Here is a 25949-nt window from a genome sequence, read left to right as displayed (position 1 = left end):
TGTGCTTTGTGATCATGCTGCTAAGTGTCCTTGTCATCAGCAGGTACCCTGACAACCTAGAATGGCTTTCTTTTTCTCACATTGTCACTTGAGCCACATAGTGAGACAAAGACAATCTGAATTGAGGACAGTTTGTTTTCATCAGCAGAGAGTATATTTGGTAAATCTGGTTTAATTTATTTTTATTTATTTTTTTGTTGGTCATGAGGCTTGAACTCTGGGCCTGGGCACTGTTCCTCAGCTCTTTAGCTCAAGGCTAACGCTCTACCACTTGAGCCACAGCACCACTTCCACCTTTTTCTGTTTATGGGGTGCTGAAGAATTGAACCCCGGGCTTCATGCATGCGAGGCAAGCACTCTACCACTGAGCCACCTTCCCAGCCCTGGTAAAGGCTGGTTTAAAAAACAGATGTAAAGTATTAGTAGCTGACTTTAAACCTTGCCGGCAGCTCCTCACCCTCAAGGAGGTGTGTGGCTGAGACCCTTTCCTCCCCAAGGTGAGGATAAATACATATAGGCCAGCAGCGATTCCTTCCATACCTCAAGGTCTCTTGCAGGGCTGGGGAGGCTGTGTGGTTCCACCTGCCTCAGCCCGCAGTTGGCACAGTGAAAACTCAGCTGCTTCCTGTGAAGCCTCCAGGTGAGAGTCATGGTGGAAACGGTACCGAACGGTTGTGTCACCAGCCTCCATCGGTGTCAGCAGTATTCACACCCAAGGTTCTAGTAAATACTGAGTGGTTACCATGTCCTCTGCATGCATGCATGAACCCAACTAGTGGAGGAAACTGCTGAAGGACAGAAATTGTCCTGCCCAGAGTCACTGTGTGGCAGAGCCAGGAAGTGTGGTGTGACACTGAGACACGTCCAACAGTAAAAAGGACACTGACCAGTATTTCCTGGAATATGAGAGTGCTCTTGTGGCCTGTCCAAGGGGCCAAGAGAAATGGTACTTTTAAGGCCTGGAGCAGTGGGTATGTTGTGAGCTGGCCTGCCTACACATACACAGGATTGGGGTGGGGAGGGTCAGGTGAAGGCATGTGGAGTATAATGATATAACCAGAAAAGTAACCCTAACCCTGATTCTTGTTTCTATAGAACTAGTTAACAAAAACAGCAAGTAGGCTGAAGGTTGTGACGTGCTCCCTTAGATCCACTTCTTAGGCCAGTGCCCCTGCAGGACAGCTGATTGCCAGGCCTGGTAGGGAAGGAAGCCTCTGTTTCCTGACCAGCCTTATGGGAGCTAGGAGTCTTTTCCTTTCTGTGGCTCTCTTGCCACCAGAGGTCGCAAGTTACTGCCATTCCCTACAGACAGTAGAGGTTAAAGAGAGCTTCCTTCTATCCTTTCCCTCTTTCCTCTTCTGTCTACTCTTCCTCCTATCTTCTTCCCTCCTCTACTTCCCCACTCCCTGTTTCCCCTCCTTTCCTCCCTTGAATTTGCTCATTTATTCTCACCCCAACACTTTAGCTGACAATGGGAGAGTTGGGTAGCTATGAGTAACATCAGCCCTCAGGCCTCCTTTCCTTGCCTTCCTATACAGATAAGTACACATCTTTAAATCTGGAAGGCCCAAACTGTTCACAGCACCTGCTGCCTCTCCATCAAGTGAGACCCATGGGTTGGGTCTGTGTGTTTAAGTCTGGATTAGGGCAGTGACTGACAGCTTGACTCCAGACTTCCAGCTCAAGGCCTGAGCAGTCTTCAGCTCCCTCTGTGCGTGGAGAGAAGGCCAAGTTTCCCAGCCTTCAGTTTCCATCTGTAAAGTGAAGCTTTTTTTTTTTTGGTTGGTTGTGGGCCTTGAACTCGGGCCTAGGCACTGTCCCTGAGCTCTTTTGCTCAAGTCTAGCGTTCTACCACTTTGAGCCACAGTGCCACTTCCATTTCCAGTTTTCTGGTGGTTAATTGGAAGTAAGAGTCTCACAGACTTTATTTCTGGGGTTGGCTTTAAACCACAATCAGATCTCAGTCTCCTGAGTAGCTAGAATCACAGGTGTGAGCCACAGGTACTGGGTCAGAAGTGACGCTTTTGATGTGGTTGCTGCTCCTGAAGGTATATCAGAACAACTTGGTCCCTGCGTCCCACCTTAGGGAAGGATGGGTTGGCCTTGAACCAGGGTGCTCCTGCTCCTGTGATTCCATCTCCAACTCCAGCCCTGCCAACCTGGCAGAAGTCAGAAGAGTGCCCACCCTGGGGAGATGCAGGTTCAGTTTCTTGAGCTCAGTGCTGGCTATGTGGGCGGATTGGTTTGTAAAACTTCATCCCGCTGAGTGCACACTTGCTTGAACTTCGCTTTTCTGTATTTATGGTTCTATACAAAGCTTGTAAACGCATGAATAGTTATTTCATGTGTGCCTGGCCTGTCACAGCCGCTTTCTCACCGAGCTCCCCTCTTGTGCCCTCCCTTCCCACAGCAGCCTGGAGAATCCTGGTGCCTGTCTTTCCTCAACTCAGGGCTCTCCAGTGGTCCCCACCTCCCTCAGAGCTGCTGAAGCACCTGGGCCACCCAGCACTCATCCTTCTCACCCTTCTGCATCCTCCTTGGCCTCTCCCTGCGATCAGCCCCCTTGGCTCCTTGTCTTCTTCCAACACACCATCTCAGTCAGGGCCTTGTATTTGCTGTTTCTTTTTCCTGGAACACCATTCCACAGCCTGCACAGGCCCACCTCCCTTGTTTCCTTCAGCACTCCCAGGTGCATGTTGTCTGAAAAATCCCCGACATCCCTCAGCCCACCTGCTCCGAGCTTGCTGGCTGTGTCCCCCTCCAGAACATGGGCCCTGGGCAGGGAGCTTGGTAGCTCCACTGATCTAGCCTGTTTCCACAGTGGTGCCTGCAATGTAGGAGGCCACGCCTGCACCTCCTGCTTGTCGGAGATCGGGGGTCCCTCCTGCTATTCCAAACATGCTCATGCACGTGCGCATACACACGTACAGCAACACACTCCAACCACCCATCCCCCCCCCAATACGCTTCTGCACGTGCACATACAACACGCACATCAACACACTCTACCTACCCACCCACCCACAGTCTTCCAGGCTGGAGGCAAGGCAGAGAGTGATAGCCTGGCCTGTGGTTCGGAACAAAAAACAGTGAGAACCCTGGGGGTCTGATGACGATCAAAGCCTTCTCATGTTTGTGAACCGTCCCCTTCTGCCCAGGGTACAGGTGGGCAAGGGACTGCCCAGAACCCAGAGTTGTCACAGCTCCAGGTCTTTCCCTTAGCAAGGCCAAGCTGCTTAGCCCTGCCCTCTAGGGAACCCAGGGGGATGACTTGTGCCTCCCCCCTTCCCCCTGCCACCTCCCCTGAGGCTCTCCGCTGGGACCCGCCTCAAAGCCAATATTGCTCTTGGATGATCAGAGGCCCCAGTGAGGTATCCCGCTGAAAGATGCTGACAGCGGCATCTTTTGGAGATTCCCTCCTGGGGTGGGAGGGAACCAGGAGCCCCTTCTGAGAGAGAACTGGAAGCTGTGCAGTTGCTGCAGTTACTGTCCCTGTGCTGCCCTCCCGGCTTCTCATCATGGCCTAGAGCGTAAATTTACAGGATCTACCTATATCCTGCTCATGGTAGTGACAGGAAAGCTATGAGAGGGCTTTGCCTGGCCTGGTCTCCACCATCTCCAGCCACAGAACGAGGCCTGGTGTTCAGCAGCAGCTTAGTCCTCCCTGGTGAACAACTGCATGATTGCAGTGATGTTTGTGGTAACTGAGTGCAACCTAAGGCCAGCTTGGCCCCTCCATACCTGTCCATCCTCGCCAGGCAGTTGTAGGCACTGGGAATGTGGCCGGGGAGAGGAGGACTCCATGAGCTCTTGGAGTTTGACCTGATAGGCAATAGTTTCAAATGGTGAGTTGTGCCTCGAGGGGAATGACAGGACAGAGTGAATGCCGTGGAGTTGAGGAAGGCTGTTCTTCCTTGGATTGGGGGCCCCTCTGAGGAAAGGCTCTCGTTTGAGTTGAGATCTGAGAGAGGAGGAAGAACAAGACACTGTGTAGGTGGGGGTTGGGAGGTTGCTGAGTGAGATCCAAGGCAGAGCAGTAAAGCAAAGAGCCTGGTGTGTTGCAGCAGCAGGAGTCAGGGCGAGAACTTCATGGTTTGCGGTTGAGGAAGGAAGCGGGCCTGGGGATGAAAAGCTAGGTGGGTCCCAACTGTCCACTTAAGTTGCCAGCCTATAGCAAGCCCTGAATAACTGACCTGATGACTGGAATGAATCCATCCAACCCAATTATTTTCCAACCTTTGATGCCATTTGATGGGACCTGGGATGGTGGTGGTGTAGGTAGCCGGCCCTGTGCTAAATGAATAAACGGTAAAAAGTACTTATAACAATGAATCGCCTTTTGTTTGTTGACCCGTCTGTTTCAAGTAATTAAAAACACAAACACAGCAGGCTCAGCATCATCACTCCCCTCTAGAAGAGCTGGGTATTTGCCCTGTGTATGGTTCTCGCCAATCTCCCAGCTGCCACCTCTGTTCTGCCTGCCTGAGCTGGCACCTTCCATTCTCAAAGTCACCCCACATCCTACTTCCCAGTTCTGTGTGGCGAACCACCTCGCACCCAGAAACAGCACATGTTGTTCTTCGCACAGTTTTCTGTGGAGTGGGCTCCGAGGGGTGGATCTGTATCATGGGTTGTAGCCAAGGCTACTCAGCTGGCTGCATTTAACTGAGGTCCCAAATGACTTCTCATCTTCCAGAGCCTTCTCTAGAGTCTTCCATCATTTCATAGCCTAGCCCAAGACTTTTATAACATGACACTGGATATGGCTAAGTTTGTTTCTTTCCATTAGAAGGGCAGCCAATAATAAGTGCTATCGGATGTGGGACAACTGGGACCTTCTCACACCATAGGTGGACCCCTTAGAAAACAGTCCAGTGATGCTGAAAGGGGTGGGCATAGAGTGACAATAGGATCCAGAACTATCGCTCCTACAGGGACCTAAAAGAAATGAGAACGTGTGCGTGTCCAAACAAAACTTGCACACGGAGGCTTAGAGCAAGGCAAGTGCAAACAATGCAATGTCTGCCAACTGCAGAATGATGATGTGTGACATCATATAATGAACCATAAGGAATATTATAATACCATGGGAAGGAATGATGTGGTGATGTGTGCTAAGATGTGGATGAATCTTTTATTTTTTTTGTTGGTCATGGGGCTTGAACTCTGGGCTAGGGCGCTGTCCCTGTGCTCTTCAGCTCAAGGCGAGCGCTCTACCGCTTGAGCCACAGCACCACTTCTGGTTTTCTAGCGGGGGGAGGGGGGAGGGTATTGGAGATAAGAGAAAAATCTCATGAACTTTCCTGTCCGGGCTGTCTTTGAACCACGATCCTCAGATCTCAGCCTCCTGAGTAGCTAGGACTACAGGCGTGAGCCACCGCCGCCCGGCTGTGGATGAATCTTCACACCACGTACTAAATGGGAGAAGCCAGGTGCCAAAGGACTACCCATTGTTCAGGATAGGCCAAGCTATAGAGACAGAAAATAGACTGGTAGTTGCCATGGGCTGAAGGAGTTGAAAGGAGATAGAAAGTGACTCCTAAAGTATTATTTACAATGCCTCATATAAATGTCAGTAGTTATCCCGTCTCATTCAGGGATAATAACAAGAAAAACTTCTGCATGCTCAGCACAGAGGCAGTTTTCAAAAGCATTTTTTGTCCATGGTTGAGTCTGCAAATTGGAACCTTGGAGACAGAGGTTCTCGACACTTTTGGGCGGTTTCTGAGTCATGTGGACTCTGGGGCTGGGCCCTGAAGGTGACTCCTCTTACCATGTGTGCATCCTTGGACAAGGAACTCATGTTCTTCGTACCTTAGGATGATGCCTGGCCAAACCAAGCGCTCAGGGAGTACTGGCTGTCATCATTCATGAATTAATAAGACTGAGGGCTAACATTTCTTTATTATTTGACTTAATCACAAACTTGATTAAATTCCTTTTCTTGAGACAAACTATGATCACCAACTTTTGTGAAGATGCTTTTTTTTTTTTTTGCCCTGGCTGGTCTCTGTTTCACAATTCTCCTTCCTCAGCCTCCTAAGCACTGGGATTATAGGTGGTTTAAGCTGATTCTTTCAAATGGTTTAAGCAGTAAACATACACAAGTACATAAGTGAGAAAGCTTAGGAATCTCTTGTGTCCAATCAGTTAGGAAAGGCTGAATCAGAGAGTTTACTTGATTTCTAATTTTATTTGGACAGAGCCTGGGCACTTCCCTGAAGCTTCTTTTGCTCAAGGCTAGCAATCTACCACTTGAGCCACAGGGCCACTTCTGGCTTTTTCTGTTGATGTGATACTGAGGAATCGAACCCAGGGCTTCATGCATGCTAGGCAAGCACTCTACCAGTAAGCCACATTCCCAGCCCTGATTTCTTATTTGCATTCATTATAACTTTTCAAGGCTCTAATTCTTAGAATCAGTATTAAGAAATAGCCTCATGAGCATGTGGAAATCCTACCCCAGCTCCAGAGAAAAGGAGCAGCAGCACAGACAAGCCTGTCTTAAGAGTCTGAGCCAAGTCAGCCTGGGCTGTACACTAAGTTCCTTTTTAAAGCACAGATTTCCTCTTATATTCTGGGAAGAATTTAGTCTGGAAAGATTTGAGTTTTTCCCTAGATGAAATGCAGGAACTGACCAGCTGCTTCTGTTTTTTGATACACTTTAACTATGGTGGCCTTACTAGACACACTTGTTCTTTTTTTTTTTTTGCCAGTTGTGGAGCTTGAACTTGGCCTGGGGACTGGGCACTGTCCCTGTGCTTCTTTTACTCAAGGATAGCACTGTACCACTTGAGCCACAGTGCCACTTCCAGCTTTTCCTGTTTATGTGGTACTGAGGAATCAAATCCAGGGCTCCATGCATGTTAGGCAAGCATCCTATCACTAAGCCACATTCCCAACCCACTTGTGTTGTTCTTTTTCTTTTTTTTTTTTTTTTTTTTGGGGGGGGGGTCCGGTCGTGGGGCCTGAACTCTGGGCCTGGGCACTGTTCCTCAGCTCTTCAGCTCAAGGCTAGTGCTCTACCACTTGAGCTACAGCGCCACTTTCGGCTTTTTTTTTCTTTTTGCTTATGTGGTGCTGAGGAATCGAACCCAGGGCCTCAGGCATGCAAGGCAAGCGCTCTACCACTGAGCCACCTTCCCAGCCCTTGTGTTGTTCTTTTTGATGACATAAAAGTTATAAGATGCTATTGCCCCCACTCTAGCAACATCCTTCAAAAGAGGAATCGTAAACTATAAATCAGGATGAAGATGATGATGATGATGATGTTGATGATTATTTACAGAGAGCCAAGGACACGAAGAAATGGAACTGAAGTACATTGTAAGAAGAAGTGCCAAGATGATTTTGGTAAAGGCGTCTGAGGCTTCAAGTCCTAGTGTACTTGTCTGAGGAAGAGGATCAGCTCCAGCAGGTGAGGAAAGGCATTCCCACTGTCCCTAGCTTAGCCACTCTCTGTGTGAATGGGAGTAGAGAAGGGCCCAGAACTGTGTCCTCTGGCTGCCTCGTGCTGTGGGGTTTATCACGGGCAGAGATGACATATGGAAAAGATGTGTTCTGAGTGGAAAGCGAGCAGAACCCCTCCTGCTTAGTTGTAGAGTGCTTGCCTAGCATGCATGAAGCCCTGGGTTTGATTCCTCAGCACCACATAAACAGAAAACGCTGGAAGGGGCACTCTGGCTCAAGTGGTAGAGTGCTAGTCTTGAGCAAAAAGAAGCTCAGGGACAGTGCCCAGGCCCTGAGTTCAAGCCCCAGGACTGGCAAAAAAAAAAAGTGGGTATGGGGTGAAGGCCGAGAGCTGGAGGATATTCAAGGCCAGCCTGAATGGAAAAGACTACAAGACTCCATCTCCAAAAGAGCCAGCAAGAAGTCATCAAGTGGTAGAGTATTTGATGAGCAAGTCAAACAAGTGACGTCTCTGCGTTCGAACCCTGTTATCAGGCAAAACTTAGATAAATTAAAAATAAAATAAATGGGGGTGGGAAGCAGGACAGATGAGCAGGGAGAAAAATTAACACAGGGAATTTTTCCACCATAAGGTATTGGGAGTAATGTCAGGGAACGAGAGATGCTCTCCTCCCAAGGTGCTCCAGACTTTTGGCTACCAAAGACTAGAGGAATGTGGAAGGCACTGCAGGCCTTCAAAGTGTGCAGGGCCACAACCCTCCTAAGGCTAGGGCTGGAAAATTTTTCCCAGCTGCAGGAAACAGAACAAGATTTATAAAGAAAGATAACATCCTAATGACCAAAAAGCATGCTAACTGCCCCTACAGAAGAAAAAAACAGAGACAAACTGACACATACATCTAACCTCACCATGATCCAGTCCCCAGTCCTGCTGGAGGAAATGTTCTGCTCTAGCCCTCCGAATGTAGCTGAAGCTGACTCAGCTCACCTACAGAGAAGAATGATGAAGTCCATGTTCTGCCATCATCTACGCTCTCCCTTCCCACAGAAAGTCTGAATTCAAGGATAAGGGAACACACAGAAAGCAAGAAAATGTGCCAGTCAAGAGGCAAAAGGATCAATACAAGAACTGGAGTGGGTTCACATATTGTAATTCCCATGCAGAAACTTAAAAAACAACCTAAAAATAAAAATGGGATTACCTAAAGGAGAACCCACATAAATAAATGGAGAATTTCAGCTAAGACTTGGAAACTACAGAAAAAAAAACTGAATGAAAATGCTAGTATTGGAAAGACAGTACTACAAGTGCCAGTGCAGATGTAGGCACAGCAAGACAAAAGACCAGCAAAGCCTAAGTCAGGAAGTGAAAAATGCCCACACTGAAACACATAGAGGAAAGAAGGGAACATATGGAAGGAAGAACCTGAAATTTGTGAGATGATACCAAATACTTTTAACAGCAGAGGAATTGAAATTATAGGAAAGGAGAGAGAAATTGGGTAAAGGAAATATCTCAAGAGGGAATTACTGGGAATGCTCCCAAATTGATGGACAACACCAACGCAGAGATCCCAGAACCTCAGCAAACAAGGAAAGGTACAAAGGAAATGCACCTGAACTGGGTACATCCAAACGGCTGAAAAGCTGGAGTCAGAGATCATACAGCCCTGGGAAACATGAATCACCTCCAGGGCTACAGCGGTACAAATGTGCCTACTTTCTCACCAGAAGCAAGGTAAATTTAGACAGTGAAATGACATTTTTGAAGTGCTAAAAGAAAAAGCTCTCAATTTACACGTCTACATTCAGTGAAGAGAGCATTAAAAATAAAGGAAAAAATTAAGATACTGAAAAAAGAGTTTATTAATAACAGACATGTTAGTATCTTGAGTTTTCTAAATCATGTTTGATACTTGAAGCCAAAAGTGTAACAGAGTCTGATGTGTAGAGAAGAAATATTGAAAGCAGTCATTTACAAACAGGGCAAGTAAAAGACAAAAAGGGGAGGCAGGTGTATAATTCACCTCTGGTAACTGTGTATAGGCCAAGCTCTGAAAAAGCCAGAAGACAACAAAAACTAAACAACTTGAGAGCGAAGGACTTTGCTCCAAAGAAGCTCCACAGAGGGCTAATGAGCACCCGAGAAGATGCTTGGTGTCAGTGGCCATTAGAAAACTGCACCTCAAATCACGATGAGGGCTGAGGACCGACGTCAGTGGCACAGCTCTTGCCTAGAGTGGGCAAGGCCCTGGGACCGATTCCCAGCACTGAAAATAATATCATGAGGTGCCCTTCACACCCATGAGAATGACTGTTGGGGGACACCTGGAACACAAGTGTGGCTGAGGATGTGGTGGAATTGGATCCTTTGTACACTCCTGGTGTGAATGAAAGATGATGGGGTGCTGAGGAAAAGGGTGTAGCTGTTCCTCAACATAATGAGCCTAGAACTTTCATTCGACTTGGCAGTTCCGCCTCTGCAAAGCAGGGAGTCGGGTGTTTGCACACCCATGTTCCAAGAAGCATTGCTCCCAGGAGATACTGACTGAAGTGGTAGAGCAGCAGTGGGTTCTGAGTTCTGTCTCTAGTACCACAAGAAAAAAAAATACTAATAGACAGTGACACCGCTTACATGGGACACCTCTATTATTTAAAGTGGCGAGACAGATAGTAGAAGAGGGCTGCCAGAGGCTAGGAGAGGGAAGTAAGGGTTTTTAAAAATAGTTTTTTTCTTTTAATTTTATTAACTTTATTTTTGGTTATGTGTTACCAAGGAATAGAACCCAAGACCTCATGCATGCTGGACAAGCACTCTACCATTAAGCCACATTCCCAATCTGGGATTATTTAATGGGAACAAGTTTCACAGTGAAGAATTTATCAGGATCCAGCTTCACACCAAGAGTGCTCCAAGAAGACGGTGAGTCAGTCACAATGGATCAGGTCAGCTCTGTGCGGACTTTACTTAGGAAGATGGGAAAGATAAGCCACCAACTGGGAGAAGCAACTGCAGCTGAGGTATATGCTGGACTGAGGCCTAGCATATACAAAGAACTCGCCAGACTCAACAAAAAACCAAATCTGACAATAAGAAAATAGGCAAAGGATGGGAGAGTTGACCAAAGAGGATACATGGACAGCAAGTTCACGCCTGAAAACATGCCAAACATCATTAGTCATTAGGAAAATAGAAATGAGAGCCACCATGGTTAAAATACAAACCAGTGACTATACTCATGGCCGCCTGGATGACGTAAACATTGCAGAAATGTAAACCGGCACAGCTACTCTGGGAGCTGTTGGACAGTTTCTTCAGAAGCATGGCTCCTGCCTGTAATCCCAGCTAGTCAGGTGGGGAGGCTCAGATCAGAATGCCCAGGTAGACCCAGACCCAGGCCAAGTTCTGAGACACTGTCACAACAAGTAGCTGACTGTAGTGGTATGTGCCTGTTACTCCAGCTATACTGGCAGCATGAATAGGATCTAGGTTCAAGCCCACTGGGCCTAAATCTGAGATCTAGTGCAAAAATAACAAAAATGTCTGAGTGGGGGCGGTGGGGAGAAGGCTGGTTCAAGTGACCAGATGCCTGTCTGGTAAGCCCTGGGCCCACTTCTACCCCCAGCGGGAGGCGGGATGAGGCAGCCCCACCGTGCAACCTGCAGCCTGGTGTGCATTCCTGCACTTGTATTCAGGAGCAGGGCAGCCTTTGCTGGGCCGGGCAGGCAGGGCACCAGGCTGCAGGTGGACAAATCATCTGCTGCAAGCTCCCCTACTCCATGCCCTGTGCTCCCTGCCCCCAGACCCCGTGATCCTCCCCCCCAAGGCCTTGCGATCCCCCTCAGAGAGTGTGATCCCCACCAGGCCCCACGATGCACCCCCTGCCCCACAATGCACCCCCAACCCCATGATGCACGCTCCCACCCCACGATGCACCCCCACTCCGCAATGCATCCCCAACCCCACGATGTACCCCCACCCCGCAATGTACACCCCACCCATGATGCACCCCCACGATGCACCTCCACCCTCTGATGCACCCCCCACCCCGTGATTCACCCCCACCCCGCGATGCACCTCCACCCCGCGATGCACACCCCCACCCCATGATGCACACCCCCACCCCACGATGCACGGCCCCACCCCACATGCACGCCCATCCCTCGATGCACCCCCACCTGGTGATGTACCCCCACCCTGCGATGCACGCCCCCACCCCACGATGCACCCGCATCCCGCGATGCACACCCCCACCCCACGATGCACGCCCCCACCCCACATGCACGCCCATCCCTCGATGCACCCCCACCTGGCGATGTACCCCCACCCTGCGATGTACCCCCACCCCGCGATGCACGCCCCCACCCCACGATGTACCCCCATCCCGCGATGCACGCCCCCACCCCACGATGTACCCCCATCCCGCGATGCAACCCCACCCCACGATGTACCCCCATCCCACGATGTACCCCCACCCTGCGATGTACCCCCACCCCGCGATGCACGCCCTCACCCCACGATGTACCCCCATCCCGCGATGCAACCCCACCCCGCGATGCACCCCCATCCCACAATGCACCCCCACCCCGTGATGCACGCCCCCACCCCACGATGCACCCCCACCCCACGATGCATGCCTATCCCTCGATGCACCCCCACCCCACGATGCACCCCCATCCCGCGATGCAACCCAACTCCATGATGCACCCCTATCCCGTGATGCACACCCCCACCCCATGATGCACGCCCCCACCCCGCAATGCACACCCCACCCACGATGCACCCCCACGATGCACCCCCACCCGGTGATGCACCTCCACCCCGCGATGCACACCCCCACCCCACGATGCACACCCCCACCCCACGATGTACGCCCATCCCTCGATGCACCCCCCCCCGGCGATGCACCCCCACCCGGCGATGTACCCCCACCCCGCGATGCACGCCCCCACCCCACGATGTACCCCCATCCCGCGATGCAGCACCACCCCACGATGCACCCTCATCCCGCGATGCACCCCCAACCCATGATGCACCACCACCCCGCGATTCACCCCCATCCCGCAATGCACCCTCATTCCACAATGCACCCCCACCCCGTGATACACCCCCACCCCGCGCTCTTCCTCCCTCCCAGGAACAGCGCTCCCCTTCCTGAGCTCCGTGTGTGCTTTGCGCCCAGTCTTTCCAACTTAACTTCCCAATCAACCTAGGGCCGGTAACCCCCTTTCTCAGGACGAGTCCTTGGGGGTCGTTGTCCGCATCCCCAAGACAGCGCGTGGCAGAACAGGGGTCGCGATGGGAGGCTCTTCCGGCCCGGGTCCGCACAGTTCAATGTGGCCGGGTGGGGCTGAGCGCCCCTCTCGCCTGGGGCTCACTCCGGCTCTGGGTCCAGTTTTCCCGGTTGTTCTCTGCACCCGGTGCAGAGGGAGGGAGCGGGGAGGGAGACGGGGCCGGCCCAGGCGCAGTCCCTCCCTCCCTCCCCGCCCCTCCCCCGGTCTTTAAGCTCCCGCCGGTCCCCGGAGGGGCAGTCCGGCCGCCCGTGCGCCGGGGATCGCGCGGATGGCGGCGCTGGCGGCGCTGGCCCACAAGGCCTGGAGCGCACGGCGGCTGCTGGTGTTGCTGCTGATGCCGCTGGCGCTGCTGCCCCTGGTCTTCGTCCTGCCACCCAAGGTAACAGCGCGCTGTCCCCACCACCCTCTCCGCTTTACCTACCCCAGACCGTGGGGCCATTGCCTCCTCCCTCCCGCTCTCCCTCCCTCCCACAGCAAGGATTTGGAGTTTCATGGTGTAAGTGCTGGGTGCCTGGTTGCACATTTTGTCCACAAAAGAAATGCCAATCGTGGGCACGGTGCACGTTGTGTCTGACTTCCATGAACGTGGGTTTGCAACTTGTCTAAAAGTAGGTGTCAACTTTAAATGAGGTAGAACAGGTAAATAAATCCTTTAGAGCCAGGCCAGGCTCACAGTAGTGCCTAGGTCTGGGACCTCGCAGAAGTAATGGGCAGCTAGGATTTGGTGAGGCCCACCCCCCCTTCTAGGAAGGCTTTACCTGTGTACGTCACCTTTTTCAATCCTTTCTGTGGCCTTCGGAGAGGAGGAAGCATGTACCCCACTTTTCAGAGGTGAAAGGCAAGGCTCAGAGGGCTTGATGTGCTCCAAAAGTGACTGAGTGGGGTGGGGACTCCTGGCTTGGGGCTGTCTGCAGACTCCCACAGAACTACCCTCTAGCACCCCAGGGGCAGCTGGCTGATGATCACGGCCCTGAGCCCGAGGGGGTCTCTCACCTGTGCCAGCCTATCCCAGCCCATCGTGTCTCCTATTCCAGGAAGTTACTTCACTGCTCTTGGAATTAAGTGAAGTATTAGATGTCCATGGAAGTAGAGAGAAGGTGTCATTTAATGGTGTGTTTTGCAGCTGAGATGAAGGGTGCTGTGTGGAGGAAGACCTCCTTGGGATGGGGAGTAAGGAGGTGGTGCGGGGTGGCTGGGGAGGCCCAGGCTAAACAGGAGCACCACCGTCCTTTTTCCTTTTTTTGTTTTTATTTGTTTGTTTGTTCAAGACCAGGACACAAACTTGGTATCTGATGTTTTTACTCATTGGCCAGTACTCTGAGTCATGCCTCCAACCCCAAGGGTTGGTTATTTCCTCCTCTCCTCTCCTCTCCTCTCCTCTCCTCTCCTCTCCTCTCCTCTCCTCTCCTCTCCTCTCCCTTCCCCTCCCCTCCCCTCCTCTCCCCTCCTTTCCCTCTTCCCCTCCCCTCCCCTCCCTCTTCTCCTCCCCTCCCCTCCCCTCTCCTCCCTTTAAGGAGTTGCTTCATTAGTGTTGGTTTATGCAAGCCATTAGACTCCTGTCATGAACAGGAAGGAATAAATGATAGAATATGGAGCAGGTCACCTTAGCCTGTCCTAGATGACTTCCAGACCCAGGGGTCTGAAGTTAACCTCCTCTCTTCTCTAAGTCTCCCTGTGTCAGAGGGATAAGCGGGAGGGACTGCTCGAGGGATGGTGAAGGCTGGTACAGGCTACCTGGTAGGGAACAGAAGGGACTATGGTCCTGGGGTAGGCAGAGCTCTGGGGTAGGAGAGAGGACACGGGGTCGCTCTACCCCCAGCAGCCTCTATCACTGCTCTCTGCTCCACCTTCTGATGAGATTCATATATCCTGGGGCAGGCAGCAGCCCTTTCCCTGTGGATCTTGAAGGGGGACAATTCAAGTTTACAAAGACAAAAATCTCAAGGGCCATGGAAGGGTGTAAAGCTAAAGCTTCATTAGCAACATAGGAGCCCCGAGGAGCACAGCGCAGAGGCAGCAGGGAGTGTGCCACCTGGTAGTGGGTCTCCTCGCAGGGTCTTCCTCAATGCTTGGCACCAGGCTGGAAGCAGGTTTCTCTGGCTCTGCTCCATTATGATGTTCACAGCAACCAAGTGGCTGCTCTTTGTGTCCTTGCTCAACACGTGAGGAGATGGGAACTCAGTGGGGCCAGGTGACTTGCCCAAGGCCACACAGCAGGTCCCTGACCAGAACCCGCAGCCTGCACCTCTGTGCATTACTCACTGTGCTGGGTTGCTATTTGGCAGGAACCACTCCATGCTCCCTGCAGCTCCCTGATAGGGACCTTTCTGTGGCCTATATGTCATTTCCTCTTTAAGTGTCTGAGAAAGGAGGGTCTGCTCTGAAGTGGGGGCCTCAGCCTCCTCCAGACCCCCATATGTGCAGGCGAAGTCTGGCCGTCTAGAGCACCTCACATTCCTGTGTGCCTGGATATTTAGAATGAAGAGTCTCTCAGCCTAGTGTACAACGGATACATGTAGCCCACAGAACATTCCACCTGCTCCCACTGCTCCCAGTGGTGGCTCCTCAAAGCCTGAAGGTCTAATTTATAAAGTTCTTGCTGTGCAAACCTGGCTCTAATATAAGGTTGGCAGCATTGGCCTCCATCTCCCACACAGCCCCTTGGAAGCCCCTACGCCCCCAGGCAGGTGCTGTTGTCCCTGGGGATTCCTAGGCATCACAGAGCTCAGATCAGAGAAGAAGCTTGGCACCTGCTGTGTGCGGAGTTGTCTGGAACGAGGGATGTCATCTCTGATCAAGGCCTGCAGACTGCACAGCTCTGATGGTCTGGGTGCTGCTGGTGGAAGGGGAGTTGGTCAGCTTCAGGGTGATGGCACAGGGTCATGTCCTCTGGCCCAGTTCTGGGAACGCTGTCAGCAGGGGGGCTGACAACAGAGTTAGGGGCTCCCCACTCTGACTCCACAGTGCCAGAGACTGCTGCTGGGAGGCCCTGAATTCCTCTTCTTGGGAATTAGAGCTTTTGCAGCTGAGGAAACAGGCTAGGAGATGAACGATGGGAAGAACATGGGCCTAAGACTTGGGCATGGAACTCAGCTCTGAAACCCCTGAACCTCTTTTACCCTGCTTGTGATATGGGGAGGTCTCACCCCCTGGAAGGGCTGCTAGAGGAATTCTGAGACGGCACAGAAGCCATGTGGATATGGAAGTTAATAACAATGGTGATAGATAGGAGTGATCAATTCTGCCTTTTGTTCACTTACTTTCACACCAGCCTTGAGAAGTAGAAGCGCTTGTCCTTACCTGGTTTTCACAGGTGGGAGAGAGAGAGAGAGTGGCCAAGTAGCAGTTGGGCCTGCACAGCTAGGAAACCCAACTTCACTCGCTTTTCCTCTTCTGGCCCTGGGTTGTGGGAGACAATATGCGAGGCAACCTGGGGTTTCTCAGCACTCGGAGTCTCGCTTCCTGGGTTGTCCTGCTTGGACTCTGGCCAGCCCTTGCCTATGTGGTCTCTTGGTACCGTCTCACAGAACCTCAGAGAACTCGGGTAGGAAGTCTGTCCCTGCACCCTAAAATGTAGATTAGATCTGATCTGATCATTCAAATGTCACCCACATCAAGCAGGCTAGAGTCCCCAGCTCCGTATTATTTACTGTTATTCAAGATGTTATACATTCATATTTTGCTACTGTTCTTTTTTAAAAACTTAAATGCACAGATTTTAAAAGCATTGTTTTTTTTTGGGGGGGGGTGAGTGTTGTATATGAAGAACCAGAAGATAGAAGAACCAGTGATAGAAGAAAACTCACCACAGATAAGGAAGACAGCAAGGACGAGCTCGAGCCATTCAAAACCTTGGTTCAGGGGAAGGCAGGAGGGAGCAGGACTTGGACTTGTCCTGGATGGAGATGTGAGCTCTCCAAAGTAATTTGGAAAGGCCAGCACTTCAGCCCGGCCCGAGTCTTGGCCGGGCATGGGGCATGTGCGAAGTTGCTTGGCGGCCGTGGGGGCCGGATGACAAGTGGTGGCTGGTAAGTGCAGGCAGTCCCCGAGTGATGGCCGCCAGACCCACGGCCAGGCCCCGAGCCTGGAGGCTGGTGCAGACCAGCCATGGGGCCTTTCTAGAGCCCCTGGGGAAGATCCAGCACAGCCAGCACCCTGACTGCAGCCCGGTGGAAAGGATTTCAGGCAAGGCATGACAGTATGTGCCTGTAGTCGGCACGTGGGAAGACAGGCAGGGAGAGCAAGAGTTCAAGGCCAGCCAGGGCTATATAACAAGACTGACTCAGTAAAACCAAATAAAGAAAAGAATTTCTGACCTCTGCCTCCCCCCTCCTCTGCGCTGTGAATGCGCCTGTGTGGTTTTAAGCAATTCTGCTCATCACCGCCGCAGTGGGAAATGAACACGTGGCAGAGTCCACATCGGTTTCCCGGAGGGACTCAGTCATGTGCCTTGTCCAACCCTGAATTCCGAGGTACCAGTCCCTCATCGTTCAGCAATGGCCTTCATGGGCCTGGGATGCCAGCCCTGGAATCTGGAGAGAGCCTGGCTTCCTAGCATAGTTCCTGGCTATGCTCTCCTTCAGATACTAGTTCATCTCTGACATGGGCCCCGCTACGCTGTGTGATTCATGAAGGATGAATGAAAAATGGAAACTATACATAACCTTTTCTGGCAGGATTTTGTGGTGAATATATAAGTTTCTATGTACAAAGGACGAAAGTTTTCTAACCAGCTGCAGTGGCACATGCCTGTAGTCCTAACTATTTGGGAGTCTGATATCCAGAGGACTGTAGTCTGAGGCCAGCATGGAGAGAGAAGTTCCAACCCACATGGAAAGCAGAGATTGGGAGGAAGAAAAGTTTGAGGAACTCTGTCTTTCCTGGGGGGAACCTGAATGCAGTGATGTGTGTCTGTGATCCTGGCAATGGCAAGAAGCATGGAGTAGGCAGATCACAGTCCATGGAGAGGGATGGAGACAAGTAAGCAGCAAAAAACAGGGCTGGAATTGTGGCTCAATGGTAGAGCACCAATTTATTAAACTTAGCTCCTGAGTTCAAACCCTGGAACTATTGGGGGGGGGGTAGGAAGGGAGGGAGAGAGAGAAAGAGAGAGAGAGAGAGAGAGAGGTTTATTTGGCAGCCTAACTCTGCTGACGTTTTTCAGGGAGGAATGTTTGGAGCTGATTTGGGAAGCAGAAATGGCTAGTCGCCCCACGGGAAGGGTTGAGTTGAGATGATTGATTCTGGGCCTTCATTTTCTCATCTGGAGACTGGGCTCCATCCCAGCATGGCCTTTGGCGTTGGGGATGAGCCGGGCATGAGATGGGCTTCACGCTGGGGGGCGCCTGGCGAAGTCCTGGCTTGGGGCTCTCCGTGGCCACCAGTGCTGTCACCATGGGGGCCACGTCCCACAAAAGAGTGTGGCCACCCTTCTGGCTGACCCACAAGAAGGAGGAAACTGGGATTTGGGAGGAGCAGAGTTGTCTGAATCTTGTGGTGTGGGCCGAGCAGGCATGAATGCCAGTCCCCCACTCCCCACCTTGCTCAGTGAACACCCCATGATGACTTATTCTTGTAACGTTTCATTTCAACTCGGATGCCAGATTTCTACATGAGAGCTGAGGGGCAGAGGTCAAGTTCACTCACTTCTTTCATCTTTGTTTTGGTACTAGTGCTTAAACTTGGGTCCTCACACTCTTGCTTGACTCATTTAAGCTCAAAGCTAGCACTCTACACTTGAGCCACAGTTCCACCTCCATGTTCACGAACTTCTATTCAGAGCACTGCAGGTCCTCAGCAAGGGACGGGAAGCTCTGGGCTCTGCGGGCTGATCCCATCTCTAGCCTCTTTCCCCAGCACCCCCTCTGTTCCCACCACTCTGGCTTCCCGACGTTTCCTTCAAGCTGGCTCTCACCTCAGCTCCTCTGCACTGTGCTCCTCTGTTTGTCGGAAGCCTTGCTTCACTCATGTCAGGTTGAACCTCAAAGGCCTCCCTTACCCACCTTTAGGCCCATCTAAGAGGAAAACAAACAAACAAAAAAAGCCTTCAGCTTCCATTCTCTTCTCTGCCTTTGCTTTCTTCTTGCCTGTCTCCCTGTAGATGGAGCAGGGCAAGCAGGCCTGGCCAGTTTAAAGAATTTCAGCAGGCTCAGAGGCATGAGGCTGCCGTGGCTGGTTCCCATCTTGGTGTGATTGGGGCTGGTGGATAGTGGCCTGCAGTGGGGAGCCTAGTGTAGCAGGTGGTTGAGGTGTAGACCGTTGTTTGGTTGGTTTGCTTATAAAAGCATTGTTTCCTAGCCTGTGGGTGATTACCTGTAGGAACTGGCTAGCCCTGGGGGACACGGCCCCTTCAGGGTACAGAGCGTCAAAAACAGAAACTACGAAGCAGAATCAGTGCAGTGGCTCCACTCTTCTCAGTACACTCCAACCTCACAGTCCTTTTGCTTCTTCAGACCTGCCCAGATTGCTTCTGCTTCAGGGCCTTTGCACTTGCTAATCCCTTAACCTGTCACAGTTGGATCCTCTGGTCATTGAAGTCTCCAATGGCGCCTCCTCCTAGTTGTCCCATTGGATTGATGACTCCATTGCAAGACTTGCTCTCTTCATCTGCAAAGTGCTTTCTAAGGCAGCTTCCCATCTTACGATCTTCACAGTGTTTGCCACAGCCAGAGTGGATACGAGCAAATGAATGAACTTGGATTTGAGGGAGGTTTTGATTTCAGAACACATGTGTGGCTAAAACCCCAGACTGCATCGTCACCACTGGGGAGGACTGAGGCCTTGGTTAGGGACCTTCCTAGCCTGGGGTCCTCAGGAGCTCTGTGCCAGGTGGGCACGCAGACCCCCAGCCTCAGATGGGGTCCTCTGAGGCCAAGCCAACTTTCCGCTTCCCAGACTCCAGCCAGGTGTGTAAACAGCCAGCGGCCAGCGGGAGGGAGATCGTGTTTCCTGACCCAGCTCTGCAGGACTCTGCCCTTTGCACTGGGTTGCAGCATCTGACACCCCAGACCCAAAGACTCAACGCCAGCACTCTAGCTGGGCCCAAAGCGAGCTGTACAGGGGTGGGCACCAAGACACTGCAGCCATGAGGTATCAGGGGCCTGGGGCAGAGATGCACAGGCCCTGCCTCCTCCTGGCTGTCTTCCTTGCCATGACTCACCTTCCTCATCCGAAAGGTGGGCACAGCAACACGCACTGTGGGAAAGCCAGAACGTGGCTGGTATGTACACAGCAAGATGGAGCCAGGCGCCCTGCCCACTCCACTTGCCTGAAATTCACTGGACAAGGAACACTGGTCCCCACTGGGTAAAGCCATGGGCTAGCATGCCCTGCTGCCCGCCTGACAGGGTCCCTTCCCTGTCCCTTTTCTCTGCTCTCCCGTAGGGACCTGACGCATCTGCTTGTTGGCCTGAGAGACTTGTTGTCAGCCATGACAACTCCCCCACAGGACAGTGCTGGCCACGGGGAGGCTGTGGGAACCTGAGCTGCACCCAGGAGGCCACGAAACCAAGCTAGTGCCCCCCCCCCAAGCCTGCCTAACAGTAGGTGCTTGTAAGCACTCAGGTACACACACTGACCCATCCCCACCCATCAGGGCTCTGGGGCAGGTGTCTTGTCCACACATACACAGGAGGGAACTGAGGCACACACAAGAGCAGAAGCAGGTGGATGGCCAGGTATGACCTGCAGTGTGCTACACCATGCCAAGCGCTGTGGAGAACCAAGCAGAGAAGAGATGGCAAGCTGGTATGGAGCCTGGACATTTGAGGCCCAGATGTTCTCCTTGGACAGGAGAGGCCTGAAGGAGGTGACAGTTGAACAAAGGTCTGAAGAAGGTGAAGGAATGAAGCCAGAGCATCTATACAGGGAGAGCACTCCAGGCAGAGGGTTTGCAAGTGCAAAGGTCCTGAGGTGGGAACATCGTGGGTAGTTAGGAAACAGGGAACCTTGCTTCCCAGGAGAATGACCCCCTGAGCCCCTAATCATGCAACCAAAGAGCCTGGAAGCACTGTTCACCTAGTACCTTTGGGCAGGCTCCCCTCCAGCCTGAGAAAACCCCTGCTTGGCCAGATCTCCAGGCATGGGAGCTTGAAAGTGCTCCGGGCTCCATGTTGGGATCTGAGGGGACTGCTAGAGAGACGGGGGTGAAGGTGAAGAGCAGGAAAGGAGCTGCCATGTCACATAGTGAATCAGATGCTTATCCGGAGCATGTCCTATCTCCTACGCCCGAGTGAGGAGCCGCAGGGGGTCCAGGACCAGGCTCTCCCACCCCACCGCATCTGCCTACCCACTCCTGAATGATTACCCAGGCCCAGGAGCCCTATTACTGAAAGGGTCCAAGCGTTTAAACTTGTCAGGACATCTGCTAATGAGTCCAAGGGTCTAACTCTGCATTGGGGATGGGGGGGTGGTGAGAGTGGCTGAGCTCAGAGGTCTCCTGGAGCCACTTCCCCTCCCCCTCCACTAGTCCAAATGGACAGGGGGGCCCCTAGCTGCTGGCATGGGACATGGGGCAAATGGAAACCAGGCTGTGGGCTGCCTTGACCAGTTCCCTTGGGTGCCCAGAGTCTGCCCTTGCCCCTCAGCCTCTCCCTCCAGCGAACAGGGGGCTAAACTCAGCCCTGCTCATCCTCCAGTGGATGAAGGCCTGAAGGGCCCAGGCCTGGGCTGTGCTGGGAGAAGACACAGTGAGGTTCAGGCTGCCCAGCTGGATGCCCAGCTTAGGACCTCATGGGGGCTGTGGGGCCAAGCCCTCCTGGGGAGCAGGCTTCCTCCTGAGGAGTCACAGTGGACAGCTGGTCCCATCCTTCTCACTGAAGGGATGGCTGCCAGCTCTCTGCCTGGCACGGGGCTTCTAGCCTCTGCCAAGAGCCTGGTCAGTGGCCAGTACCCTGACAAAGCCTACTGCAGCCTGGGGAGCTGACCGGGGACGAGGCCACAGCGTCCCAAGAGCTCCTGAGCTTGGGCCTGGTGAAGGGGCAGCTTCTCTCTCCCTTCTTTTCTTTTCTCTGGCAGAGCAGCCGGTTTGGGGCAGGAGAAAGCTGCCTGGGGTTGCCTGGAACTCACTCTCCAGCTCAAAAATTAACCACCTGACACCACATTTTCCAGTGTGTTCCGTCTGCAGACTTTAATCCCCGAGGTGATGTACTGGCTGAGCTCGAGGTGCTGGGTTTCTTCAGGGAGGATTAGACGCTTCCTGTAGCAGGCCCTGGAGAGGGTGTCTGAAGCAGGTTGGCATGAGTTCAACTGGGTCAGGGGCTGTGCCCAATCCCCACGACCACCCTGGCCTTACTCCCAACCAAGGCCCGGATGAAGGAAAGCCAGGGTGGCACCACAGAGCAGATGGAGGTTGAGCCACCAGCCAGGGGCAGGCTGTGTCTTGCCCTGGTGCCAGCCTGCTCCCAACCTAGCTACCAATAGCAATACCAGTAGCTCCAGGGACCCTAGTCTCTCAGTGAAATAAGACAGCATGGGCCCTTAGCTTTGCAGTCCCTTCCAACTTGCTGTGTAACTTCAGGCAAGCCACTTTCCTTCTCTCGGCAACTCTGTCCTTCACTGTTCACTATACCAGCATGTCCCAATGTCCGCACTATTGTCATTGACACGACTGGCTATGTCCCCTGGGACAAAGTCCTCCCCTGCTGGGAACCTAAGATCAAAGGGTCTCAGGCCTTTACGTTCTAAGACCCAAGGACAACATTGTTAAATTCTAGATTTCAGAAAGTAAACATGCCATATAGATAATAGGTCTCACTGACACATGATTCTTTTTTTTTTTCTTTCCAGTTGTGGGGCTTGAACTCTGGGCCTGGGCACAGTCCCTCAGCTCTTTAGCTCAAGGCGAGCACTCTACCGCTTGAGCTACAGCGCCACTTCTGGTTTTCTGGTGGACTTTCCTGCCCATGCTGGCTTTGAACCGTGATCCTCAGATCTCAGCCTCCTGAGTAGCTAGGATTACAGGTGTGAGCCACCAGCACCTGGCTTGACACATGATTCTTAATAATCAATGCAGTCTTCACAAGTCCTCCTTTATTAAGAGCTCCCCATGTCGCTCTCTCTGATTCCTGCTTATCCTATGTTAAATAACTCTCTCTCTACTTGCTATTATGAGCATGGAAGAGATAGGGCAGAAGGTGGATAGCTAACGGCCCAGGATCAAGGGCCGGACCATGAAGGAGCTGGGTCTCATGCCTGCCTGAACCCAGCACCCACACTTTACACCAGGACACAGACCGAAGAAAGGAAATGACTCTGATGAGGAAATTGCTGCCTTCCCAGGGTGGGGTAAGGCGTATGCAGTGTAGTTCATTACCTTTCTGAGAAGTTGAGGATAGAGAACAAAAGGCCATTTCTGGTGATGGAAGGGAAGAGGAGCTGGCAAGTCCCTGAGGGGGACGGGACAGCACGGGGTCTAGTCTGAGCAGGCTCAAAGCCCCTGGCAGGAGCAGGGTGTTGGAGAGGCCGGTGGGAGAGAAGTGATTGGCAGTGATCAGGAATGTGGTTGGAATGGTTTTAGGTTTTTTTGTTTGTTTGCTTTTTCTGTTTTTTGTTTTTTTTTCTTGAGAGAGGGTTTCATAACAGAGCCAGAGCCAGAGCTGCCTGTGAACTATGATCCTTCTGTCTCAGCTGTCTGAACACTGGGATTACAGGCATGTGCCACCACTCCCAGCATCTAGCATCCATTTTTGACCAAGGAGACATGAATAGTAAAAGATACATTGAAGCCCTTCTTGGGTCTTCTCACTGGGTTAGACTCCAGCCTGTTTCACGGAGAGTGATGGGGCCATGGTAGTGTGAAAGTCCCTGAGAGCGATGGCAGCAGGAATCTCACCTCCGTGCCGATGGTCCTGGCCCCACACTTCCCTCCAGCAAGGAACTGGTCTTCAAGGAATGGCCTCAATACTGCAGAGAGCAGCCAGTGTGTGACCTACAAAAGGAGGAAGGGTGAGGAACAGGAAGAAAGGGGAAAGTCAAAAAAGAGCACACACTGGGAGAGCTGTGTTCTAACGTGGGAGAAACGTGGGAGAAATTGTTAAGTAGATACTTGTCTGCAAAATATAGAAAAAGGGAAATGATGGCCCTCCTAACACAGATCTCTAAATAAGAAACAAAAGAGTTCAAAGACTAGACATTAAGAAGCAGAGGGAGATAAAAGCAGACAAAGCTTAGGAAGGAAACAAACAAAGCTGTCCTGTTATGAAAGCCGTGTTAGAAGCAGTGAAATGGGGACCTGGCCAAACCATAACCTGGTGTACAAGCTACAGGTGCTTCAACAAAACCGAGTGGAGAAGAAGAGGAAGGAAGGAAGAAGGAAACAAACATGGAAGACAGCAGAAATCCAACATCTGCATACTTGGTACTCTTACAGAAGAAAATGAAACAAGACAGAAAACAATACTAGAATCTTTAATGGAAGAAAATCACTGTAAGGATTATGGTTCAAAGCCAGCAGGAAAGTCCATGAGACTTATCTTGAATCAACCAGCAAAAATCTGATACAGAGATGAGACTCATTTGGTAGAGCACCAGCCTAAAGTAGAAAAGCACCTACGTCCTGGGGTGCACACACACGTGCACACGCACACACACACACACACACTGAAAGAGCAGATTGTCTCTTAGGAAGAAAACTTATGGAGGCCTCAATACTGAGATGTGTCAGGGCCACATTAATGGGCCTTGAAGGTTACATTAAACATCTCAGACATCCAGGCAAAAGAAACTTCAAGAACACCCTAGGGAATTCCAGTTGGCCTCCATTTCCATAGTATAATAATGAAATAACCAACTCTTTAAAAATTCTAATGTAAGAATTTTACCAGTGTTCCTAACTTGGTGTGCAGAGAATTATTCTTTCTACAAATATTGATGTTTGTTATAGAAGTTTAGAAACAGTGAATAAATCTGAAAATATTCACAACCCTAAGATCATTCTCCCCACCAAGAACATGCATTCAAAAATTTCACAAGTATCAGTCCACGGGGCCCTCTGGGATGTAGACACCCCAAGGTAATGACCCCCCCCCCATTTGTAGAGGAATAAACTCAGGCCAGGGGCTCAGTATCTTGTCTCAGGAATTCAGTAACAATGTGTTGTACCCAGGGCTTCCAGCCCAGCAGAACTTTCTGTGGTAATGGAAATGTTCTATATCTGATCCGCCCAAAATGGCAGAAACCAGTCCTGTGGCCAGTAGGACTGAGAAGCAGGAATGGTTAATTTCAGTTGATTCTAATTAATTTAAGTGGAAATAGCCATATGTGGCCTGGGCTACTGTATTTGGAGAGTCTGGCTCTAGAGATTTCCTGGTCATTCTTTTCCTTTTTTTTTTTTTTTTTTTTTTTGGTCGGTCATAGGGCTTGAACTCTGGGCCTGGGCACTTTCCCTGCGCTCTTCAGCTCAAAGAGGGCACTCTACCGCTTGAACCACAGCTCCACTTCTTCTTTTCTAGTGGTTTATTGGAGATAAGAGTCTCATGGAGTTTCCTGCCCAGGCTGGCATTGAACTGTGATCCTCAAATCTCAGCCTCCTGAGTAGTTAGGATTACAGGCGTGAGCCACCTGTGCCTGGCCATTCTTTTCCTTCTAAGGCAACCGACTGCTATCCACTACCCATCCACACCAAGCGCCTCCTGGGTCACTGTGGTCATCCGAGGCAGAATTCTTGCATGTAGTATCTGGTTTCTTAGGCCGAGCTCTCTTTGAGCCTAGTCTCGGGCTATTGCATCTCTGGAGGATTGGGCTGAATCATCTGACTTTAGTTGACAGAGGGAATCTTCTAGGAAAATGGGGAAAGATTCTCCTGGATCCCTGGGCCCCTCTGTGAGACAGAGCAGAGCCCCGGGGACAGAACAAAGGCCAGAGGCAAACTGCTTACCCTGAGGGACCCAGGAAGCCCATCTGTAAAGTCAGATGCCTCCTTCAACCTCTGAACTCCAGAAGTTAAAATTCAAAGGAACAGTGCTGGAAATCACGTGACAACCACGTACCTTACCCTGGTTCTGGAAACTCGAAGCCTGCACCTCATGAGAGGTCACCAAGCAAGAGGCCCGGGGGCAGAGGTGGCAGGGATCTGCTGTGGGGTGGAGTAAAAACGTAGATTCCTCTGTGCCCCCCACCCTCCATCCTCCCTGTTCCCCCCCCATCTTGCCAGGACCTGGACCTGGAGCTGGGGCCTCCCCTGCGCTCTCCATGGTCCTGAAGGTATCTCTCCGCCTATCCAGACCTCAGTCTTAACACCTACAAAC

General features: G+C 51.6%; 1 protein-coding gene across 3 annotated transcripts in view; it reads left to right on the top strand.

Annotated features, from left to right (window-relative positions):
- The first annotated feature begins 12929 nt into the window (after positions 1-12929).
- Slc13a3 (solute carrier family 13 member 3) overlaps positions 12930-25949 on the top strand; it is a 52606-nt gene continuing 39586 nt past the window's right edge. For 2 of the 3 annotated variants that reach the window (XM_042694594.1, XM_042694592.1), the window contains exon 1: positions 12931-13084. In XM_042694594.1, coding sequence (XP_042550528.1) covers positions 12974-13084 — 111 coding nt within the window. In that variant the 5' untranslated portion in view covers positions 12931-12973. Of the gene's footprint in view, positions 13085-25949 lie in introns of all 3 variants that reach the window. The other variant, XM_042694593.1, reaches the window with a different exon arrangement.

Source organism: Dipodomys spectabilis, unplaced genomic scaffold (assembly GCF_019054845.1).
Source record: "Dipodomys spectabilis isolate Male_0828 unplaced genomic scaffold, ASM1905484v1 ptg000175l, whole genome shotgun sequence".
Lineage (NCBI taxonomy): Eukaryota > Metazoa > Chordata > Mammalia > Rodentia > Heteromyidae > Dipodomys > Dipodomys spectabilis.
The sequence above is the reverse complement of the archived record's forward strand: the minus strand, read 5'-3'. Positions and strand labels throughout refer to the sequence as shown.